Source organism: Phallusia mammillata, chromosome 5, assembly GCF_965637545.1.
Source record: "Phallusia mammillata chromosome 5, kaPhaMamm4.hap1.1, whole genome shotgun sequence".
NCBI classification, from domain to species: Eukaryota; Metazoa; Chordata; class Ascidiacea; order Phlebobranchia; family Ascidiidae; genus Phallusia; species Phallusia mammillata.
Window position 1 is genome coordinate 19,388,853 of NC_137256.1, and position 22,766 is coordinate 19,411,618.

Here is a 22,766-nt window from a genome sequence, read left to right on the forward strand (position 1 = left end):
CGGCGCAGTCGAAAATTACTCACTTCACATTGGTTGAAACATACTGGGCTAGGTTACGTACGTTAGCAATCTATTGCACATATTTTTTACAAATCGGTTATTTGTTAACCAACGTTAAGGTGACAAAGCCTAGCTTGATATTATAGCGTCCTTAAACCACCAATAGTTCCCCATACTTTTTGGGCCTTGAAAACGTGATTTATAGCCTACTGAGAGAGAGAAATGAGTTTATTTGGCTTAGTAAACATAGCAACACAACACCAAGCCGGAAATAGCTGCGCAACGTTAAAACGTTATGCAGCGCAAAACAGTGAAGGGTAGCCTACAAACGGTGGATAAGTTCCTCGCGCTGCAGTTACACCGTATTAAAAGGCGAATAGCAATTACTAAGTTTTTTGACTTTCCTGACAAATAGATTACAACCGACCTAACTAAAATCTGCCTGGTCCCAACACTTTTACTTCACATGTTAATGTTGGCCAAATCGCGCTCGTTTAGTGATATACCTTAACGTTGTTTTACGTTTTACCGTAGAAGCTCCTCACTTCTGTTTTCATGAGCAAAGAACCAAACTACATTGTTCCAAAGTGACGGGTTAAACTAAACTGGATACACCGATTTCACTAAGTTAAAGTCTAAAAAAATTGATCCAAAGGGCCAACAAGCCAGGCAGCTCTGGGACGAAATTTTTGTAATCATAACACATTTTTTTCTTGTTCGCAATAACTTGAACAAAAATCTTTACAGTTTGCACCGTATTCTTGTCTGTTTTGAGCCACAAGGCTGGTGGTGATTATTTACACATCTTCGAAAACTAGCCTTATCAAACATTTATGTAAGCACATTAACATTTAGCATACCTGGTTTATTATTTTATTGTCACCAATTTACTACGCCAGCCATCCATGGGACACCCAAACATTGAACTGCAAAAGACAAGGAGAAATTGCCAAGATCACAACTAATTAACATCACCACACATTTACCAAACAAGAACTTTGGATAAAGATAACATAATATCTTAACAACCCTGATCATAATTTGGATTTTAAAAAAAAAAATTGCTCACATTTTATCACCGAATTATTTAGACAAATGTGCACACTATTTATAAAAAAGACACACCCAGCAGCGATATAGTGTACCAAGTAAATCATACGATGCAAAGAATAACATTGTAGACCAAGGGTAGGCAAACCAAGTTTTTTCTTTCAATAGAAAGGACAAAAAAATCATAATTAACAAAATGACTCTCAGGACGTCTGGCCTTCACGAGTTGAGCCAGTCGTTCTTCAAAAAACTGGCGGGAGTACCACTTAACGCAAAAGGAACTAACGGACTCATATTGCACAACTAGTCGGTGATGCTGGGCGGCGGCAATATGGGCAAGATATGAATTTCAAGTGAATATTAACAGGTGCTACCCCACGCTCATAATAACGATTTTGGGCTTTAAAAAAAGCATGCTCTGCAGAAAAAAAGCATGCTCTTATTCGGCTAGACGTCATTGTGCGCTGAGTTCTTAATGTTGGAGTCAGGTCACGCATTTTCCTTCTTTAACTTCGACGTTGCTCAACTAAGTTACTCACAATATAACATAAATCGTAACAACATAACGACTACCTGTTGTGTCTTATCATTTCGGGAACAGTTTCTTCAGCTGGAATTAGCTCTGCGCAAAATTGTTTACCAGGCTCAGTTTCACAAAAGATTAGACGCATTTTGTGCAGTCAACGTTGTTTGTATGCAAAGATGTTGTTTTTAATGGACAAGAACTTCTTAGTGAAATTAGCTTATGTAGGCTATCCTGCACATCCATTCTGCACTTTAAACTTTAATCGAGTTGGCAGTAATACAAAATGACAAGACTGCTGAAAACCCGTTTTGTTGCTTTGGTAAGTAAACTGACGATTGCATATTTTATTAGGTCTACTTGGTGCAATTACTGAGGAAATTAAAGCCGTTTGTTAAAGTTGACAGCATTTTTTTGTCCAATTAGGCTACATGTATTTGCAAAAAAATTTCAGCCAATCACCAATCAGATAGAAATAATTTTTGTTTTTGAAATGCGTGATATGTCAAAGAATAACGAGTGTTTTGCTATGAAGGTAAAAAAAGATGCGTTGCTATAAATGTTCATATATTGACAACATGTTTTTCTAACAACTCCATTATCTGTATACGCATGTGTAGCAACTTGTTTTGTTTTTACGTTTCGTGTGTTGATTGTTTTAGCGGAACATCGGACAATTGCATGCGACCATCGTATGTATTTTAAAGTTACCGACTGTTAACGCTTCAGTTAGCCTATTGAGACTGAATTATCTGTCTCAAGTCTAAACTGACTGTGATGTATGTATTTACCGCTAGATGTCGTCCCTGAGTTATGACGTCACGTTTCGTATATAACCGTGTACCGCGTCTTAAACGTGGCAGTCAATACAGGTAACCGCTTAAAGGTGTGTGCGTTCATGACATGGTGTCAGAAGTGGTTTTTCAAATAAAATGGAAGGTTCGTTCTCACTGCCGGAAGCTATGCAATGGAGTGGCAATGTGTCACAAAACTGGGTTAAGTTTATTAGAGGATTTAGGCTTTATTTGACAGCTGTTGGTTATGACGGAAAGGCTGCAAAAGTTAAAACATCTATGTTGCTCCACGTGTTGGGAGAGCAAGGTCAAACCATCCACTCAACATTTAAATTTGAAGAAGGGCAAGAAATGCACTTTGAAACTGTGGTCAATGCATTCGAAAGCTACTGTTGTCCGAGGAAGAATATCACCAGCGAGCGATACAGGTTTTTTTCTAGAAACCAAAATGATGGTGAAAGAATAGATGTTTTTATAACCGATTTAAAAAAAACTGTCTAAAAGCTGTGATTTCGGTGAACTTTGTGACTCATTAATCCGAGACAAAATTATTATTGGTATCAAGTGTGATCAACTTCGTCAAAGTTTGCTGCGGGAAGAGGAACTAACGCTTGAAAAAGCTATTAAAATGTGCATAACAAACGAAACAGTAAGATCGCAAATGACAATGTTTCGATCAACAAATTCTACAAGTTTTAGCTTGGATGCTGTTCAACGCGAAACACGTGGTAATCAGTTACCAGCGCTTCGAGTTTGCAGATTCTGTGCCTTGCGACATGACGTCAGAGCGTGTCCTGCCTGGGGAAGGCGATGCTTGAAGTGTGGTGGAAGAAACCACTTCGCTCGATGTTGCAGTGCAGCTAATCACCCGCAAGCGCAACGCGCGGATACAATTCAGACGTACAACATGCAATCTGTAAGTACTACTAGTTCACCAAAAGATTGGCTTGTTGACATTTTTGTGCTTTCATGTACACTTCGTTTTAAGATTGACACGGGAGCCCAAGTAAATATTTTGTCACGAAATGATTTCCAAAAACTTCAGGGACGTCCGTATGTTTCTTCTACTAATATTCGATTGATCTCATATACTGGCCACCATATTCCAGTTTGTGGGACAATTAGTTTAACACTTCAATACAGAGAGCAATCATTTACTCTACCATTTGTTGTTGTGGAGATTAATGCATTGCCTATTATTGGATTAAATGGAGCTGTAACTCTTGGCCTAATAAATAAACTGGAACCGATTGTCAGTGACGAACAAAATTTGCTGTCCAGCTTTTCAGATTTATTTCAAGGGTTGGGTTGTGTTCCAGGTTATCACCGAATAAAGACCGATAGCAGAGTTTGTCCCGTAGTCCGTCCCAGCAGAAAAATTCCATTTGCACTCAAAAACAAACTACAACAGGAGCTACAAAGAATGGAAAGCACGCAAGTAATCAAAAGAATAGAAGAACCAACTAAGTGGGTGAACTCTCTTGTAATAGTAGAAAAGAAAAACGGAAAACTAAGAGTTTACTTAGATCCGCGAGATTTAAATAAAGCAATTTTGCGTGAGCATTTCTGTCTTCCCACTAGAGAAGAAATTATTAGTCAATTTTCAAATGCTAAAGTATTTTCTAAACTCGACGCTTTGTCTGGGTTTTGGCAAGTAAAGTTGGATGAAGATAGTTCTAAGCTTTGTACGTTTAACACTCTGTTTGGACGGTATAGATTTTTGCGCATGCCGTTCGGCATTTGTGCTGCGCCAGAAGTGTTTCACAAGTTGGTGTACATGATGTTTGAACACATGAACGGCGTTGTAACGTCTATGGACGATATTGTGGTTTGGGGTTCAACTAAGCAGGAACATGACATGAGGCTTAAAAATGTGTTAACGGTTTTGCAACGCAATAATCTGAAACTCAATGAGGAAAAATGTGTGTTCGGGGTAGACAAGATTACTTTTCTTGGTGAAGTTGTTAGTGCTTCAGGTGTTCAACCTGATCCAAATAAAGTTCATGCAATAGAGCAACTGAAGCGTCCTCAGTCTAAGGGTGACTTGCTGAAATTTTTGGGAATGGTCACGTACCTAGGTCGTTTCATTTCCGATTTGTCTACTAAAACATCTTCTTTGCGTTTGTTATTGCATAAACGGAGCAACTGGGAGTGGACGCAAGTACACGAAATGGAATGGAGGAATTTGAAACAGCTGGTCACAACTGCACCAGTACTTCGGTTTTTCGACCCCAAGAAATCGATCAAAATTTCGGCAGACGCATCTAAACATGGACTTGGAGCTGTAATTTTGCAAAAGCATGACAACATGTGGCAGCCAGTGGCTTATGCGGCAAGAGCTTTAACAACCGCTGAAACAAGGTATGCACAAATTGAAAAGGAATTGCTTGCTATCACCTTTGCATGTGAAAGATTTTATCAGTATGTTTATGGTCAGAAATTTGTGGTAGAAACTGATCACAAACCTCTCATAGCGTTGTTTCTCAAGGAGTTAAATAACTGTCCGTTGCGCATTCAACGTCTAATGATCCGGTTGCAAAGATTTCATTTCACCGCAGAGTTTACTCCACGTAAATTCATGCACACAGCTGATTTGTTATCAAGATGTGTGGAGAACAGTGTGTCCGTTCAATCGCTTTCTTGTCATAGTGTATGTGAATATGTAGATCTAATTGTATCCGCTATTGCTTGTATGCCATTAGTTAAACAAAAGTTACAAAGTAAAACTATATGTGATGAACAGTTGAAAATTGTAATGCGTCTTGCAAATAATGGTTGGCCTTTACATAAGCATGCTTGTCCTGTTTTAGCAAAACCCTTTTGGGATGTCAAAAATGAACTTTCTGTTGTTGACGGTATTTTGTTTCGTGGATCTCGAATAGTTGTTCCAATGTCTATGCGCAGTTATTTTTTAGAACGTGTTCATGAAGGCCATTTGGGTGAAGTAAAATGCAAAGGACGAGCTCGGGAAAGTATATATTGGCCTGGCTTATCTAAGGACATATCTGGTTTGGTTTCTTCCTGTGCCGTTTGTGCAAAATTCAGGTCACAGCAACAACGCCAACCGTTAGAACCTCACCAAGCTCCTTCTTATCCGTTTCAGAAAGTGGCAACTCACCTGTTCTATTGGAACCGAAAAATGTTTTTGGTAACAGTCGACTTCTGCGGGGTCTGTTATAAGTGGTTTGAAAACTATTTTTTCCAGGTTTGGAATTCCTGAAACTGTTATTAGTGATAACGGTCCTCAGTTTTCTAGTGAGGAGTTTGCAAAATTCGCCGAGGAATGGTGCTTTGTTCATTTAACCTCGAGTCCACATTATCCACGATCTAACGGACTGGCTGAGAGGAGTGTCCAGACAACGAAGCAACTACTTAAAAAAGCTCACGCCAGTGGAGAGTATTTTAACAAAAGTTTGTTAATATTTAGGAGTGCTCCTCTTCTTTGCGGAAAATCACCTGCACAGCTTCTCATGGGTCGGCAAATCAGACACACGATGCCCCTGGATATCGAAACGTTAAAAAGTTCAACTTGCCGTCCGTTTGGAAAAGAAAGAAAACAACAAAAGAAGTATTATGACAGGGGAACAAGAAACATGCTGCAATTACAAGTGAACACTCCTGTAAAACTGTACAATACTCAAAACAAACTATGGGATCAACAAGGAACTATAGAAAAACAGTTATCTCATCGCTCTTATCTTGTAAAAACTAGTGATGGTGTATTGTATCGGCGTAATCGTGTTCATTTACGTCCATTGAATGTTATTGTGAATCCTTACCCTTCGAGACGTCAGTTAAGTTCAATTTAAACGAAGGGAAGTTGTGATGTATGTATTTACCGCTAGATGTCGTCCCTGAGTTATGACGTCACGTTTCGTATATAACCGTGTACCGCGTCTTAAACGTGGCAGTCAATACAAGTAACCGCTTAAAGGTGTGTGCGTTCATGACACTGACGTCACAAGCTAAAGTCTAATTTTATATTCAAACAGGGGTGAATTCACTCTAACGCTTACGATCTCTGTGCACTATTTCCTAGTTTAAATTAGAGTTAAACTATTTAGCAGGGCTGTGCCCCCTAAATACTTACAACCTTTACCACACCACCTTCTGATTTTATTAAATGCAATGTAAAATTATACAAATACAAACATTCACAAAGTCAAAAACATCACAATAACAATAATCTCGACGCAGTTGGGCGAGGCCTATATATACTGACGCAACTGGGCGCGGCCTTTATATCCGGTTGCCAGCTTGCGTAATGCGCTTCTAACTTTACACAATAAAAAGAGAATACATGCGAATAAAGTTACGATAGTGGCCATAAAGAATGAAACCGAGCTATATCACATCCTTGTGCCGTTCGCCTGCTATTTGAGGCATGACGGAAATGATTGATTGTCTGTGTCTCAACACCATGGTTAGCAAATGGCACCATGTTGCATTACGCAACACCGACCTAATTAATTAATTACAGTCACGAATATTTTGCATTCACAAACCCCTTTTCCTTGCCGCTTTTCATTCTATTACTTATTATTTTTTTGTTAGGAAGCGATACTACCTTCGCCCAGAGTTATAATCGCAAGTAGTCGCTTGATTATACAGTATATTCGAGTTAGAAAACTTCAAAAGATCGACGCGCTTACAAGGCACACACTTGCGCAGGCATATACGGTTAGCCCTAGACTTGCAAGTATGAAACGAAATTGTCGCCAACGTTGTACGTTTGTTCTTGCTTGTGTTTTTCGCTTAATAAACCTTGTTGAAAGCTATAGTTGTTTTTACTCAAGCGACTGTTCAAAGTTTTTAGTTAGTGGTCAAAGCGCATTTTCTACTTACACCTAAACGTTCATGATCTTAGACTTTAACATCATAACTCCATAGACATAGGTGATTGAATGTAAACCACGCCTGGGGTCATACTCACGCAAGGTAACAGCTTGCATCATAGCCGCACGTGTGTCAAGAAAGGCCTGTAAAAGCATAGTGGTCCATTGAAAAGCCGTTTTAGAAGAATCTTTAGCAGTGACATTTTTCCCAATTTGATCCAACGGTTTTGTTAAAGCAGCTAGATGTGGGACATGATTTTTCTCATATCTGATAATCCCGAGAAATCGGCGCAAGTCATTGACCGTTTTAGGTAAAGGGAGATCTATCAAACCTTGTAAACGTGAATTAAGTGGTTTTTCACCATCAGCAGTAACGGTATGTCCTAGAAAGCATGCTCGATCTTTTCCAAACCTGCACTTATCAGGGTTCACGGTCAGATGATATTCGGATAGTGTTTGTAAGGTTAAGTCAAACAACTTAAGATGTTCTTGCTCGGTTTTAGTGGCAATAAGGATATCATCTATGTAAATCTTAACACCCTCTAACAAAGATTCCAAACCTTGCTGTTTCCTCCAGGTGTTGTACTTGGTCAAGATTTCCTTTGCCACGACGTCCAAACAAGCTTGAAACGTCCCGGGTGTTGTCTTTAAACCCCTCGGGGCTTTGTTCCATGACATCGTTCCGAATTCAGTCGCCAGTCCCAAATATTGCTTGGAATCTTTGTGGACCTGCAAATGATGAAAGGCCTTTGTCAAGTCCAGTGTACTATAATATTTTTTATATTTGTATGTATTTGGAAACAGAATCTATTCGAGGTAGAGAATAGTCATCATCTGTTACAATAGCATTGAGCCGCCGCATGTCTACGATGACGCGATAGCCTGAGGGCTTCTTCTTCACCAGGAAAACTGGACATGCAATTAACCTTCTCAATTTGATATTGGATATAACTGTTGTTCGCCTTTTTGTAAGTCGTTCTAGTTTTAGTGTTGTTTTTTTGTTGTTTTTTGTCAGCTGGCATTATGTTTGGTCGGTTTCTAAGCACGATAACGCGTGTAGTTTCTACCGCTCTAAGGTCGACGCCTCGTTTTCTGTCTCAGAAGAGACCATGAACTCTGATTTTAACCCTAATGCGTTTGAGGCTTTGAACCAGCCTTTTCTTGAGTTGTATCTTCTATTCTATTCATAGTGGGTGCAAAATCACGACCGCCTTGGAAGCAGTCTGTAGAAAATATAAACTTCTCTCGATGCAAACAAAATAATTCTGGAAAATATCAACCAATACACTATTTAACTTATATTCTCCTTTAAATTTTTTCTTAATATCGTTTGACTTTTCAAGGCAGCGATTATTTTTATGTTCATCTACTATGTTTTACCCCACAGTCTGTGCGGAGTAGAGGGAGCATAGTTCTCCACAGAAAAACTGCTTAAAAACTTGCTTGTCATTTTATTGTGTTTATGTGTTTACGATACTAGGCCCACTTCAAGCTTTCACAGACCACTCAAAGACTTTACAAGCTTAAGATCACCCTACAATATTGGTGCACAACCAGTCAATCCGAAAATCTACAAAACACGCCTCAATCTCATTACTATCATAAAACCTTTATTCTTCATTTCGTATTACAATTATTATTTGCTTGTTTAAACACATTACCTTCTCATTAAAAAATAATCATGTTAGATGTAACAAACTGACAGTTTGAACAATAAAGCATGTCACTTTTTACGTCTATTTGGGCCGTTCATTCCACCATTAACTCACAAACCAGTTGTCTTAAAAACGTTAACAACGCAGTGCACTGTGCACGTACGTTTACTCGAAGATTCTCTTGCTGAAAAGTAAGTCTTTCGTGTGTGGTGTTTTGTTTAAGCCAGAGGTGGCCAAACTTTTTGACCAGAGGGCCAAATTTGCAACTGTCTTGCCACTGGAGGGCCGGATTAAATGAGATTTACGTAAATTTGTCATAACTGGTTGCCATCTTTATGTTAGCTACTTACGTCATGGTTGGCAGACTGTTCTAAAAATAACGCTGCAAGGGCATTTATTCTAAAAATAACAACGCTTGCCACAAGCTACTGCCAGTAGCAGTCAGCGCTGTTGCACTGCTTGTTCACAGTGGTAAATATGGTGCTTGGAAAAAAACCAGGCAAGCTGTTTGGCGGGCCGGATGAAACAGAACTGGGGGCCGGATGCGGCCCGCGGGCCGTAGTTTGGCCACCACTGGTTTAAGCTATATATTATCTGCAACGTTTCCAATAATCCTCTTACGGTATTGGTTTGTCACAGTTATTTTTTGTGTAGTCAGATTGCGCTAATTTTTCTTTTCAACATCAAAGTTGCATAATGTGACCAAATATTTTGATCATGCACAATTATGTTGTTTTGTGCACTTGATTTTCCTGATTTGGCACTTTCACGCGCATTTCTTATGTCTTGTGTTATTTGGTTTGTGGCACGTTATTAGCATTCTCTTCCTTTGCCTGTAGGGCTACTCGAGTTGCGCTGCTCTGCCAATTAGGTACTATACAGAAGCAACCTTCTGCTTTGTAACAGAGCCTTTTTTCTGGGTGGCGCGGGTAACGCGAGGTGTTGGCTGAAGGTCGTCACGTGCTTTTTTTATAGAAATACATATATAGAAATCGTTTATTCATGTTGGTTTTATAGTTTCAAAAAAGTTACAGCGCCCAAAATTAAACTAGTACGCGGTATCTTTGGCTCTGGTGGTGCGCCGTTATTGCAGGGTTCGGACTTACTCCGCATAATGACTTTAAATCGCAACACGTTTGGTGTTTAAAGTAAATCATATAATAACCGCGTCTCTGCCAGTATGAACGCATTTTTTGTAATTGTTGTATACGTTATACGGTATGGCTGCAGCTCGTTTAGTCCTAATTGAGCAGGCATTTCCGGCGTGGTGCGGCGTATATACATGTGGTACTCGTACTTGGTATCGGTACTCGCTTCAAAACCTGGTATCGTCCCATCACTAGTTTATAGATAGTTACAGTTATAGTAAATATATAGTTAAACTGTAAGATAGTTACAAATTTGTGATTACTGTTACAAAAGCTTTGTTTTGTAGTTATCTTTTCTTGATTTATCTGGAAATGATCTCAATGGTGTTGGACAGCTCCTGGACACATGCATCCACACAATTCCAATATTATGGCTTGGTAGTTGCAATCTAAATGATGATGATTTTGCATGTTTAAGTAGAACTATAAGAGAAAGAAATACAAATGTGAGTTATTGTTTCAAAACAATGTTATGTCAGATGAGTTTTAAAACTTGTTTGTAAGTGTACATTTGTACAATAACCCAGCTACATAGTATGAAAATTAAAACAGTTAATAATATTCTAGAATCTTGTATTAGTGATTTGTTATCACACCATTTTAAGTTAGACTGATCATTTTATTGACAATATTTGACTAAGAAATTTGATCCCTTGGTATTTTTACTCAGTTCTCTCCTTTTTACTTTTATCTGCCTGAAGTTTATTGTATGCATCATAAGATCCATAGTATCCTAGACACCATCACTTTACCACATTCAACGTATATTTGGGATGATTGATATTAATTCTTTTAAGACTGATGCTTATTATTGGTAGGCAAGAGGAGTGATAAACAACTTATTTCTACTAAACCATAACTATTTCATCACTTAAAGCTAGTTCCAAGGCTTGAAACTTGAGAGTACTGTGGAACAATGTACCTAAAACATGGCCCCATGCCATTACTAGAAGAACCAATAAAACAAAAAGTTGCTTTAACTAAAATGTAATATTAGAAATATGCTTTCATATTAGGGGGGGTGCCTTTCCTAATTAAAAAAACACAATATCCCCGATTATTGGGGCCTATATTCAGCCTCTGTTTCCAGTGTTTATTATGTGTATATACCTGCATGCTTTGTAACTTGCTAGTCAAATAAAGTGCGTAGTCAAGTGTTGTAATAAAAATTAACTATGCCAGGTTATTTGAAACATAGTTTCCTGTTTAGTTTCTATAGCTCTTGCAACAGACTAAATATGTGCACAAAAATACATTATATAACTAAAGAAAGTAGAATTTCTCACTATGGACCATGTCTAATACATCAAAATACTTTTTGACTTTTACAGCTTTGTGATATTCTTTGCATCAGTGTTCTAAAACAAATTATTTTGTTTTTATCTGTAACAAATGTATTTGGCCACTTGCCACAAATTGCAGAGGACATTTTACAAATCGTTTTGTGGAAATGTAGTAGAAATATATTTGCAGATAGGTTTTAAAACTAGTTTAATGTTTTCAATAATTTATAATTTAAGTGTGGGCAATAATTTAAGTGTTACATAACAACTGTTCTATAGATGGATTTGATTGACTTTAGTTATAATGAGCTGTCACAAAATGCTTTGGAAAGTTTGCCACCAAGTGTTCATCAAATTGATGGGTTGTTCTTGCGCGATTGTTCAGTCAGTGGTGACAGTCTAAAACAAATATGTCAGGAAATTTTTAAACGACAAAAACCAGTAAGTTGATGATACAAATGGTTTTTTTATAAATAAGAAGGACATATTTGCTTTTACCAGTCTTGTTCCAGTTTCTGTTAATAAGAAATAAATGAAACATTTCGGCCCTGTCCATATGTAAGAGCTAAAAAACTGACTGTGCTAAAACAACTTTGTGTTAAGGTGTTTCGATTAACACCTACAGCACAATGTAGTTGGAGAAATAAATCAAATTTTACTGACATATTCTGTTAAGAAATGCTTGAATTGTTTGCTTGATCATGTCCAGTACTGTGTAACCTGATACAACAGCTATATGAGACTTTTGCAATGTATCATTTCATTCAATAATTAGTTGTCAGTAAAGCATCAATGTAACAATCACTAAACTGTTTTTGTGGTCAATATCATATGCTTTCATCACAATACATTTACTGCATGTTAAAATTTTCTAACATACATTTCATGTTTTTTTATTACAAAAGAAGAAATGCCTATTGCTTTAATATTACACTTATTTATAGGTAAACAGTTGTAAGCAAAAAGCTGATTGCATGTTTGAAATCTTTCTGGCACTTACATGCCTGTTTGTTCTTTTATAGATGAATATATTCGATCTAACGGATAACAACATTGGATTGATTGGTGTCAATGAAGTGTCAACTTGTGTCCACAATATCAGTCAACTGTGGTTGGATAATTGCAATTTGACTGGTACTTGCTTGAAACCATTTTTACTTGCTATTTTGAAGTTGGACCACCAAGTGAGTGAAATATTAATTTATTAAAAGAATTAAAAATTTTGAAACATTAAGTTCCAACCCACCTGACAATGCAGCAACATTTACCCAAAATAAAGATGTCATATTTAAATTCATGCAAATTATTTGACTTTTTCTGTTTTCAGTGGTGTCATATTTGGAGACAGCATAAGTTTTTTCATAAAAAATGTCAGTTTAAATATAGGTAATCTTTTCTAAATAGAACGTGTATTGTTATTGGATGTATTTTTCATTGCATCTTTTTTTCTGTGTAATGCAAGCTTCTTACTTGGTTCTTGTCAAGAAGCAGTGGTTCAAATGCATTTAACTTTACACATGTAAATGTATAGGAACCTTTAAATATCCAGTGTGAATTTTCAAAGATTTACCCTTCCCTACAACATAATGAAGTGTATCTGAAAACACCGATGTTTAAGCTAGACAGTTGGGTCAGGCTAGGCAGAATTGACAGATTTACCAGCCTGCTCTGCATAGCGTATGATATTAAGCAGTGGCTTCGTGCATCAACGAAGGTTACACCATACTTAATATCATATTTATTTAACTGCAAATGATGTCTTAGTAGAAAGACATCAGATAAAGCAATGTAGTTTAATTTGTCTAAGTTGTTAAGTGCTTATTATGGGTCCCCTTCTAGAAGGGGACACATATTGTTTTTGTCCGTATTTTTTTCTTTTTTCTGTCTACCGCTGGTTTGTGATACGCGTTTCACATTTAGTTAAGAAAGAGTGCTTCAAAATTATTCAAAGTTGGACATATGTTAGTTATTAATCTGAACTTGATCCTCCAGAAGTTTGACCCCGAATTACCCAGCGGTTCACCCACAGGCCCCTGAAACGTAATTTTTTTAATGCTCGTTTGTAACGCTCGTTTGGTAAAGAAAGAGTGCTTCAAATTTATTCAAATTTGGACATATGTTAGTTATTAATCCAAACTTGATCCTCCAGAAGTTTGACCCAGAATGACCCAGCGGTTCACCCACAGGCCCCCAAAACGTAAATGTTTCTAACGCACGTTTGGTCACGAAAGACACTGTAAGCAGAAGTACCAAGAGAATAACTCACTGGTTTACGATAGCGGGAGGGCTCAGCTTGACGCCGGACAGACGTTTTACGAGAAGTCGTTTCGGTGATTAGAAATCAGCTGTTTTTAGCAATGCTATGTCGTTTTATTAAGTTATCACTCACATTTTTGGTTTTGGCAAAGGTTTTACACCTATGACGTGATTTAAACCTAATAAGCGTGCTTCGATTTTGTATATGTCAAGCAAAACTTTGTTATCAAAATAAGATGAAAAAATAAACTTGACATTTTTGCAAGATGAATGTTTTTTTAAATGCTCGTTGTCAGGTTGGCCGCCGCATGATCACGGGTTACTCAAGGTCAACTAGTAGGTATTACAAACACAGTTCAGAACTTTCTTTCGTAATAATGCAGCGTTTTTTTTGACAATCAATTTAGGAATCAATACTCAAGGCATGTATAAATTAGGCTTAACGGTATTGTTTAACACTAAGGACGGCATGCTATTGAAAACGGTGTCAAAAGGTCAAACAGTCGTTTGGCGTGTGCACCCTGAGAGGTTACTACAGGTCAATGGTACTCGTTTTGCGAAACAAAGTTAAATGAAAAACAATTTGTTACGTATACACTTGTAGCAAATTGCTTTTTAATTTAAAGTGTCTGTAACACAACTGTTACAGCTTTCTAAAAAAATTGTGTTTAAAACCCGACCTTGGACGACAATATCTGGGTCAAAGCAAAGGATTAAATTAAAGTATTTATTACGTTTTTTTAATGTTTTTGTAACAACATGACAATAATAGTGCAAAAAGAATACGAACAAATTTTTAGTATTTTGGGGTTAATGCTTTCTAAAAAATTGTCCTTAAGAATCTAAAAATAACCGCAACATTTGTTTACCGTAAATCCGCACAAACACGCGTGTGGGGACCCATTAGTTTTTGTTTACAAAAACAACCATATCTGTAGATCAAATGATGTGTATAGTAAGTTGGTAAATATTGTATAGAATATATAAAATGTAAGTATATCAGAAAGCCACTCTTCTAGTTCTACCCAAGAATTGGAGGTGATTGTCTATATGTCGGCATTGACTTGAAAGAACATATTATACAATACTTGATTTCCATACCGAAATGTAGTTGCTAAACAAAACAACCAAATGCATTTTACCAAACCCTGTAAAAGGTCACATAGTTTATTGTCTGTTTGGCAAGAGGCAAGAATTCACTGCTGACAGAAGAAAGTTTTTATACTGGAATTAAATTGATGAAATGTGTTTCAAGCTTTTCACCAAATTGTTTCCAAATGTTAAAAAATGAATGCAACATATACACATTAATTTCTGCCCACTGAAATATGTATATTTGCTTAAAAAATCAGGACCTGTTTTTGTAAGTAGAAGAATGGTATTTGAAGTAAATCTTTAAATAGGACATATTTCTGCTTCAGTTTTTAAAAAAATGTGTAAAAATTGGCATTTACAGATGGAAACATTTAGTATTGGTGGCAATAAAGTTGGCTCGGAAATTATTCCAATGATTGCCAAATGTGTTCATAAAACAAAAAGACTTGACCTTGACAACTGTGGAATGAATGCTGATGAGGTGAAGATTGTGACCAATGAGACAAAATTTCAGGATGAACCAGTATGTAGATTTGTGTTTGTTTAAAAAATGTTTATGTAAGATTAAAATAAAAGTTAACATACATGTTTGTAACATAATTTTTATGCATGTGTGTAAGTCGTAAAACATATAACTGTTTGCTAAATGGTGTTGTCACAAACCAGTACTGCATTCAGTGTCGAATATTAAATAGTTACAGCTAAGACTAACATACTTGATTCATAATATATCTCCTATGTGACAGAGCAAATATATTTTATGTTGAAAAACTTACCACCACAGCAATGATAACTTCATGCAATATGAGTGCACAAAGTATAGACAAAGAAATAACAATAGAATGTCTTAACATTGAATTAGAGGAAATTTTGTTAGTGTTTGGCCAGTCTTGATAGCTCCCCCACTTCTTATAATTGTGCTTGTTTTCTTGCACATATATATCCAATATTTTGTGAAACATTGTCTAGCCTAGTGGTTCCCAACCTTTTTTTACTGCGACCCAAATACTTACCAAAATTTCGTTAAGTGTTTTTTCGCGACCCATGGACATGTTATTTTAATTGTATTTTTGTTTCTAAATAAAGAAAGTTTTTTGAAAATTGCTACACCAGCTTAGAAAATCAATAACCTTATAACGAACAAATACTGTTTTTTTTTCAACCAAACATTTTCATTTAGCCTGAACTTGGAGCTGAATGAAAGAAATATTAGCCAGACAATGCTCCACTGTGAACTAACACATCACTTTATGACGTCACAAAGAGTTTTAACCATTATCACAACAAGTGATGAAATTATTATTGGGCAACAATTTAAAGCATTGGGAAATATTAAAATGACGCCACGAGGCGAAGTCAAAAAGTAGATGCTCATATTCGAAAACAAGCGACCCGACAGAATGTTCAGGCGACCCAACTTTGGGTCGTGGCCCATAGGTTGGGAAACACTGGTCTAGCCCAGGGGTGTGCAACCTGCGGCCCGCAGGCCAAATGCGGCCCTTTGTTAAAGGTTGTGCGGCCCGCAGAGACATTTGGATTTCAAATGTACTGGCAAATAAGTCCAACTATTCCATATTTTTAAGCAGATTAATGCGCCAGATGCTATTTTTCTGCGACTTGGCAATTTGTGGCTGGAATCAAATGCGAATTTATTTGTAGTTAAGCATATTAGAGAAGCAACGAAGAAAAATCACCTTGTTTGATACACAGGTGCGGCCCGCGTTCTAATTTTGGCAATTGTATTTGGCCCCACAGTAACAAAGGTTGCACACCCCTGGTCTAGCCCTTTGAAATGGTAAATTTTTGAACAATGTCCAAATTTGCACAGTTTGTTCATTTTGCTATTTAAAGGTGTTGCTTTTGTGTTTTACCCTGCAGCCCCCAATATTTCCCCACTAGCCCTCTACAATGGGTGAATGTTTTGAACAATATCCACATTGAATGAATTTTGGAGAGTTTGTTAAATTTGGTATTTAAAGCTTTTATTGTGTTTTGCCCTGTAGTCCAAACATTTAACCTATAAGTCTCGTAAAATTGGTTAATTTTTAAACAATGTCTGTTTGTAAAATACATCATCCATGGCTGTGTTTACCCTATAAGCCCACCTTATTTTCATTTTTAGGTGAAGAAGCCCACCAATATTTCATTTTTAGGTGTAGATTGTCACGTTTTGCCCTGCAGTCCCCCCAGTTACTCCATTAGCCCCCTAAAAACGGTTAACTTTTTAAACCAGGGGTTCTTAGACTTTTTGGGTCGTGCCCCACTTGACACTATTTATATATTATCACGGCCCCCTAAAAAACGTGAGCACTGATGATGCTTGTCTTGTGTTTTTTTGAAAACAACATACATCGTAGGTCCGCCTTAAGCTACTGTCAAGTTAGTTCCAATCGTTAGAAAAAGCCACTTCAACACTGATAAGTTGTGAAAAGAAGTTTTTTGCGCACGTGCAGAGCCACGTTGCCAGTATTCTTGTAAACTATGCATATGTTGCCCTGAAATTGTTGATTCACTCAAAGTTAAGGCAATCTCTAAAGCGAAATTGCAACAAATAAAGAATGTGCAGCCGACTATATAGTACAGGGGTCACCAAACTACAGCTCGGGATCCCATTTCTTAGGTTTGCCAAAACGTATTGATAACTTTGTTACTGTCAAAAATTAATCTACTCCTTACGAAAGTTTAGTGTTACGGCATGTAAAATTAATATTACCGACTTTCATAGGATTGCAACGCCCAGGATTGATCCAAAGCCAGTTTATTACGTCACAGACAAAACAAAAAGAGTTAATTGTGCGCAAACAATTGCCTTATTGTGTTACTTGTGACGTAATATACAAACATTCCTTGTAAGATGAGACTAACTATACAATTTAACAGATTTTAAATGAGTTTTTAAAAAGACCAAAAAAATAATCCATTTCTGAGTAATGAAGCGTTTACTTTAAACAATAAGTGCGAAATCAGTGCCGACGTAATTCCGACGTAATTTATTCATTTACAATTGTTTGCAAGTGAAAACTTTGCTTCCATAATGTGCTGTGCCCCCATTGCGAACCCTTCCCGCCCCCATAGGGGGGCGCGCCCCCCAGTTTAAGAACCCCTGTTTTAAACAATGTCATAAAATTTAGACAATTTCCACAATATTCTACATATTCTCTATAATTTGTTTAACACATTTTCATTTTTCCCACCGCAGACAAATTGGAAATCATGATTTAGAGTTTAGGCAATGTTAAACCTCACAGAACTAAACTGAAGACGAAGTACAACTATTCTGCACTAATTGCCTGGTAGAAAAACGTAGATTTTTATGTCAAACGTGCAGTGTATGACTTCGATTGTGATGTCATAAATTATTCGGTTGATTTGGCCGAACTTATTCGGCAAAAATCACTGAATAGATGGTTTCTGGCGAATCGAATTTTTGACAATTCTGTACATCACTAGTTATTACTATTCTTTTTGAAATTTGTGTATTTATGTAAAAACACCACCAAAACATAGCATTTGTCACATTTTTATGTATATATATTGTAATTTGCCTGCAAATGTGTTTTTAGATGACATTTTTGGCCCTTTCAAAGAACAAGTTTGGTGATGAAGGGGCAATTGCTCTGACTGGATGTTTAAACAAAGTTGAAGTTCTTGACCTTAGAAACTGTGACATCACTTCAGTTGGTGCAAAAGCTTTATGGGAAGCCAACCTTAAATGGGTGAGTACAGCTTGACAGTTTTCCAATAAAACAGCAATTTCATACACTGGAAACATGGAAACAATTTCATACACCAGGTGAATAAACCAGTCATTATGGGTCCCCTTCCCTGAAGGGGACACATATTGTTTTTGTCCGTATTTTTTTTTTCTTTTTTTCTTTTTTCTTTTTTTTTTTTTCTTTTTTCTGTCTAACGCTGGTTTGTAACGCTCGTTTGGTCGAGAAAGCGTGCTTAAAATTTATTCAAATTTGGACAGATGTTAGTTATTAGTCCAAGTTTGGTCCCCGTGAAATTTGACCCCGAATGACCCAGCGGTTCACCCACAGACCCCCAAAACGTAAAATTTTTAAACGCTCGTTTGGTCAAGAAAGCATGCTTCAAATTTGGACAGATGTTAGTTATTACTCCGAGTTTGGTCCCCGTGAAATTTGACCCCGAATGACCCAGCGGTTCACCCACAGACCCCCAAAACGTAAAATTTTTAAACGCTCGTTTGTAGCGCTCGTTTGGTAAAGAAAGAGTGCTTCAAATTGATTCAAATTTGGATATATGTTAGTTATTAATCTGAACTTGATCCTCCAGAAGTTTGACCCCGAATGACCCAGAGACACACCCGCAGGCTCTCGAAACGTAAATGTGTCTAACGCTCGTTTGGTCAAGAAAGACACTGTAGGCAGAAGCCCCAAGAGAGTACGTTTACGAATAATAGGGCAGAGCGGGAGGACTCAGCTTGACGTCGGACAGCCGTTTTACGACACGTCGTTTCGGTGAATAGAAATCAGCTGTTTTGCACAGCAATGCTATGTCGTTTTATTAAGTTATTACTCACATTTTCAGTTTTGGCAAAGGTTTCACACATATGACGCGATTTAAACCTAATAAGGGTGCTTCGGTTTCGTATATGTCAAGCAAAACTTTGTTAATCAAACTAAATATGAAAAAATAAACCTGACTTTTTTGCAAGACAAAGTTTTTTTAAATGCTCGTTGTCAGGTTGGCCGCTGCATGATCACGGGTTACTTAAGGCCAATTAGTATGTATTACTAACACAGTTCGGAACTTTCTATCGTCATAACGTAGCGGTTTTTTTTTTGAATCAAATACTCAAGGCATGTATAAATTAGGTCAAACGGTGTTGTTGAACAGCAAGGACGGCGTGCTATTGAAAACGGTGTCAAAAGGTCAAACAGTTCTTTGGTGTGTGCACCCTAAAGGTTACTACAGGTCAATGGTACTCGTTTTGCGAAACAAAGTTAAATGAAAAACAATTTGTTATGTATACGCTGGCAGCAAATCGCTTTTTAATTTAAAGTGTCTGTTACACAACTGTTACAGCTTTCTAGAAAAAAATTGTGTCTAAAACCCGACCTTGGGCGACAATATCTGGGTCAAAGCAAGAGATTAAATTGAAAGTATTTGTTTCGTTCCTTTTTAATGTTTTTGTAATTATACGACAATAATAGTGAAAAAAATACAAACAAATTTGGATTAATGCTTTCTAAAAATTTGTTCTCAAGAATTTAAAAATCACCGCAACATTTGTTTACCGTAAATCCGCACAAACACGCGTGTGGGGACCCATTAGTTTTTGTTTACAAAAACAATCATATGTGTAGATCAAATGATGTGTATAGTAAATTGGTAAATATCGTATAGAATATATAAAATGGAAGTATATCAGAAAGCCACCATTCTAGTTAAATTATAGTTTACCACCAAACCTTTACTAAATAAACATTGTTTTTTGACATAATATTACTGTGTGGTATGAGAGGCTGAAATTAACTCACCTGATTCCAATGTGTGTAGAAATACTGCTTTAGGTTTATTGCGCTGGGAAATGTAACCGGGTTGAAGTTAGACTGCAAGCACAAGGTGGTTGTGCATGCAACTCCTGCTTGGCAAGAAATTTCCACTTTATTTTACTAAACAAACCACCCTCAGTTTGTTCTACTTTCTGCTACTTACCAAATCTGTAATGTCTCATCACACAATCTGGTCACTAAAAGTTTTGACAAAATGTCAGGTTCACTCTTGTATTTTTTTTATTGCCAGTGGTGTATCTCCAATATGAACTTATACTTTCAATACATCACCTTTTTTTACATGAAACTCCTGTTTGCTTAACAAAGTTTGTTATGTCAAAAATTTATACAAACATGTTTAATGTGTGGTTGGTAACTATTGCTAACAGTAATGTACTTGTGGCGAGTATTTGAACAATATTAGCACATTTAATAATTTTAGATGTAAAAGAGGCTTAAATTTTTGTGCTTTTTGTGAGAAAAATAATTTGATGATGTTTACTGTTACTGTTGTGTTTACTGGGTAATGTTTACTGTTAAGTTTATTACAAATTAAACTGTTGTGTTGCAATATTCATATGTACACTAAGAATTGAAAAGCGCTTACCCAACCTTGTAGGAACAATCAATAGCATGAACCTTTGATTAACTGTATTTGTTATTTACAACTTGCCAATTTTTGCATGATAGCTATTATGGCAATTGTTTGTACATATTATAACCAAAGTGTTACCTGTGTGTATTTTGCAGAAACGTGAGATTTGGGGGCTTGACTCTGAATTTGAAGAAGCTTCTGAAACAAGTGCAAGCAGTGATGAGATGGCGCCTGTTGTTACAAACCTAAAAAAGAAGCGGTGCCAGATCAGCTAATTTTTTGTACCTGAAGACAGGTTTTTTTTAAGGTTTGGTTTGGGTGACCGCTAAGTAGTTTTAAGAGATGGCAAGTGTTTCATTGAAAAAGTGTTTCATTGAAATACCAAAAAATAGCCATATTTGCTTAAATGAATTATTTATTAGGCTACTGAGAAAATTTTGGGAAACCGCTGGAGAAATTTGAAAAAAAAAATTCAAAACACCTTAAAAAAACACTGCCTGAAGATGTGTACTGTACTTAAGAAGGGGAAAATAATTCACTTAAACCTGCACATGTTCTGCAAGATTCCTTGGCCTAATTGTCCTTATTTAAACTCTCTCATCGGCACTTGGTTCCACTACTCTTGTGTTTGTTGTCACTTTTCAATTCATAAGGTTTATATCTTCAATGGTTGCATGGAAACCTAAGGCTCTGGGTAACACCCACTGATCTTTCTGCTTCTAAGGACTCCACTAAAATTGTCATGTGATTGCATAAGGTGAAGTATTGTATTGCTACTTTGTTCTCCTGTACAAACTAGTATTGCTTCCATTTACAGAGTAGTAACCCTGACCTGCTATATGGTCATTGTGTTTTGTACCACATTGTATATTTTGTTAATAGTCTTTTATTGAAATATATGTTTATTCTGTTTATACATGTTAATGAATGTTTATTATTGATCATGGGTGCTAAAAAAATGCATAAAATGCCTGTGTTCTAAATATGTTTTCCAAATGTGCCATTTTTACTTTTATCATTGTACTATGCCCAAGATGTGAAGTCTTCAACGCTTACTGTGATTTTTAGAATAAAATATGCAAACATCATTTTTTTAAGTCATTTTTAATATTTAAAAAGATTGTAGCATTTTGGTGTTAAAAAGTTTTGAAAGTGCATACTTAACTGAATTTTAATATGTAAAAATGAAACTATGTTTTTTAAATTAAGTCAGAATTTATCAACACATCTGTTTTAAAGGTGATAATTTTACAATTGTGGTACATTAGTTTTGGGCTTTACTTACTGAAAGGGCTTTTACTTACTAAAGAACACCGTGCAGGTGTTTGCTAATATGTTGGTTGGTGCATTTATAAGTATTTTAATTCATAAGCTGCAGACATTTTAATTCACCTTGGTTGTTTTGGTGGTATTGTGCTGCATTTTTAATAAGTGGCCTACTTTTATTCTGTGATAGTAAGGTCGACGTCTCGTTTTCTGTCTCAGAAGAGACCACGAACTCTGATTTTAACCCTAATGCGTTTAAGGCTTTGAGCCAGCCTTTTCTTGAGTTGTATCTTCTATTCTATTCATAGTGGGTGCAAAACCACGACCCCCCTTGGAAGCAGTCTGTGGAAAATATAAACTTCTCTCGATGCAAACAAAATAATTCTGGAAAATACCAACCAATACACTATTTCACTTATCTTCTCTTTCAAACTCTTTCGTAATATCGTTCGACTTTTCAAGGCAGCCATTATTTTTATGTTCGTCTACTATGTTTTACCCCACAGTCTGTACGGAGTAGAGGGGGCATAGTTCTCCACAGACAAACTGCTTTGAGACGACTTAATTAGCCGTCATCAACGCCAGATAGTTTTAACGAAGAATCACGAGATACGCGGTGACGGGCACAGCGCTCCGCAGTCTTGTGCTAAGTCCTCGAACTTTAGGGTAGGACACCTACACTTTATTGCATGCTAACTTATATTTTTATACATATATTTTTGTTTGGTCCGTTAGCAATATTTG

The 22,766-nt window shown here is 36.7% G+C and overlaps 1 protein-coding gene and 1 pseudogene across 10 annotated transcripts in view; both read left to right on the forward strand.

Annotated features, from left to right (window-relative positions):
* LOC145227899 (NACHT, LRR and PYD domains-containing protein 3-like) overlaps positions 1-22,766 on the forward strand; it is an 81,804-nt gene that overhangs the window by 20,711 nt on the left and 38,327 nt on the right. For 5 of the 9 annotated variants that reach the window (XM_080092832.1, XM_080092835.1, XM_080092831.1 and 2 more), the window contains one exon: positions 10,293-10,451. In XM_080092832.1, coding sequence (XP_079948958.1) covers positions 10,293-10,451 — 159 coding nt within the window. Of the gene's footprint in view, positions 1-10,292; positions 10,452-11,567; positions 11,730-12,310; positions 12,473-15,000; positions 15,163-18,202; positions 18,356-20,911; positions 21,845-22,766 lie in introns of those variants that run through there. The other 4 variants (XM_080092849.1, XM_080092848.1, XM_080092834.1 and 1 more) reach the window with 4 other exon arrangements.
* Positions 2,260-3,749, forward strand: LOC145227903 (uncharacterized; annotated as a pseudogene). The gene is made up of 2 exons (XR_013860003.1): positions 2,260-3,283; positions 3,687-3,749. The product of XR_013860003.1 is annotated as an uncharacterized LOC145227903 (transcript).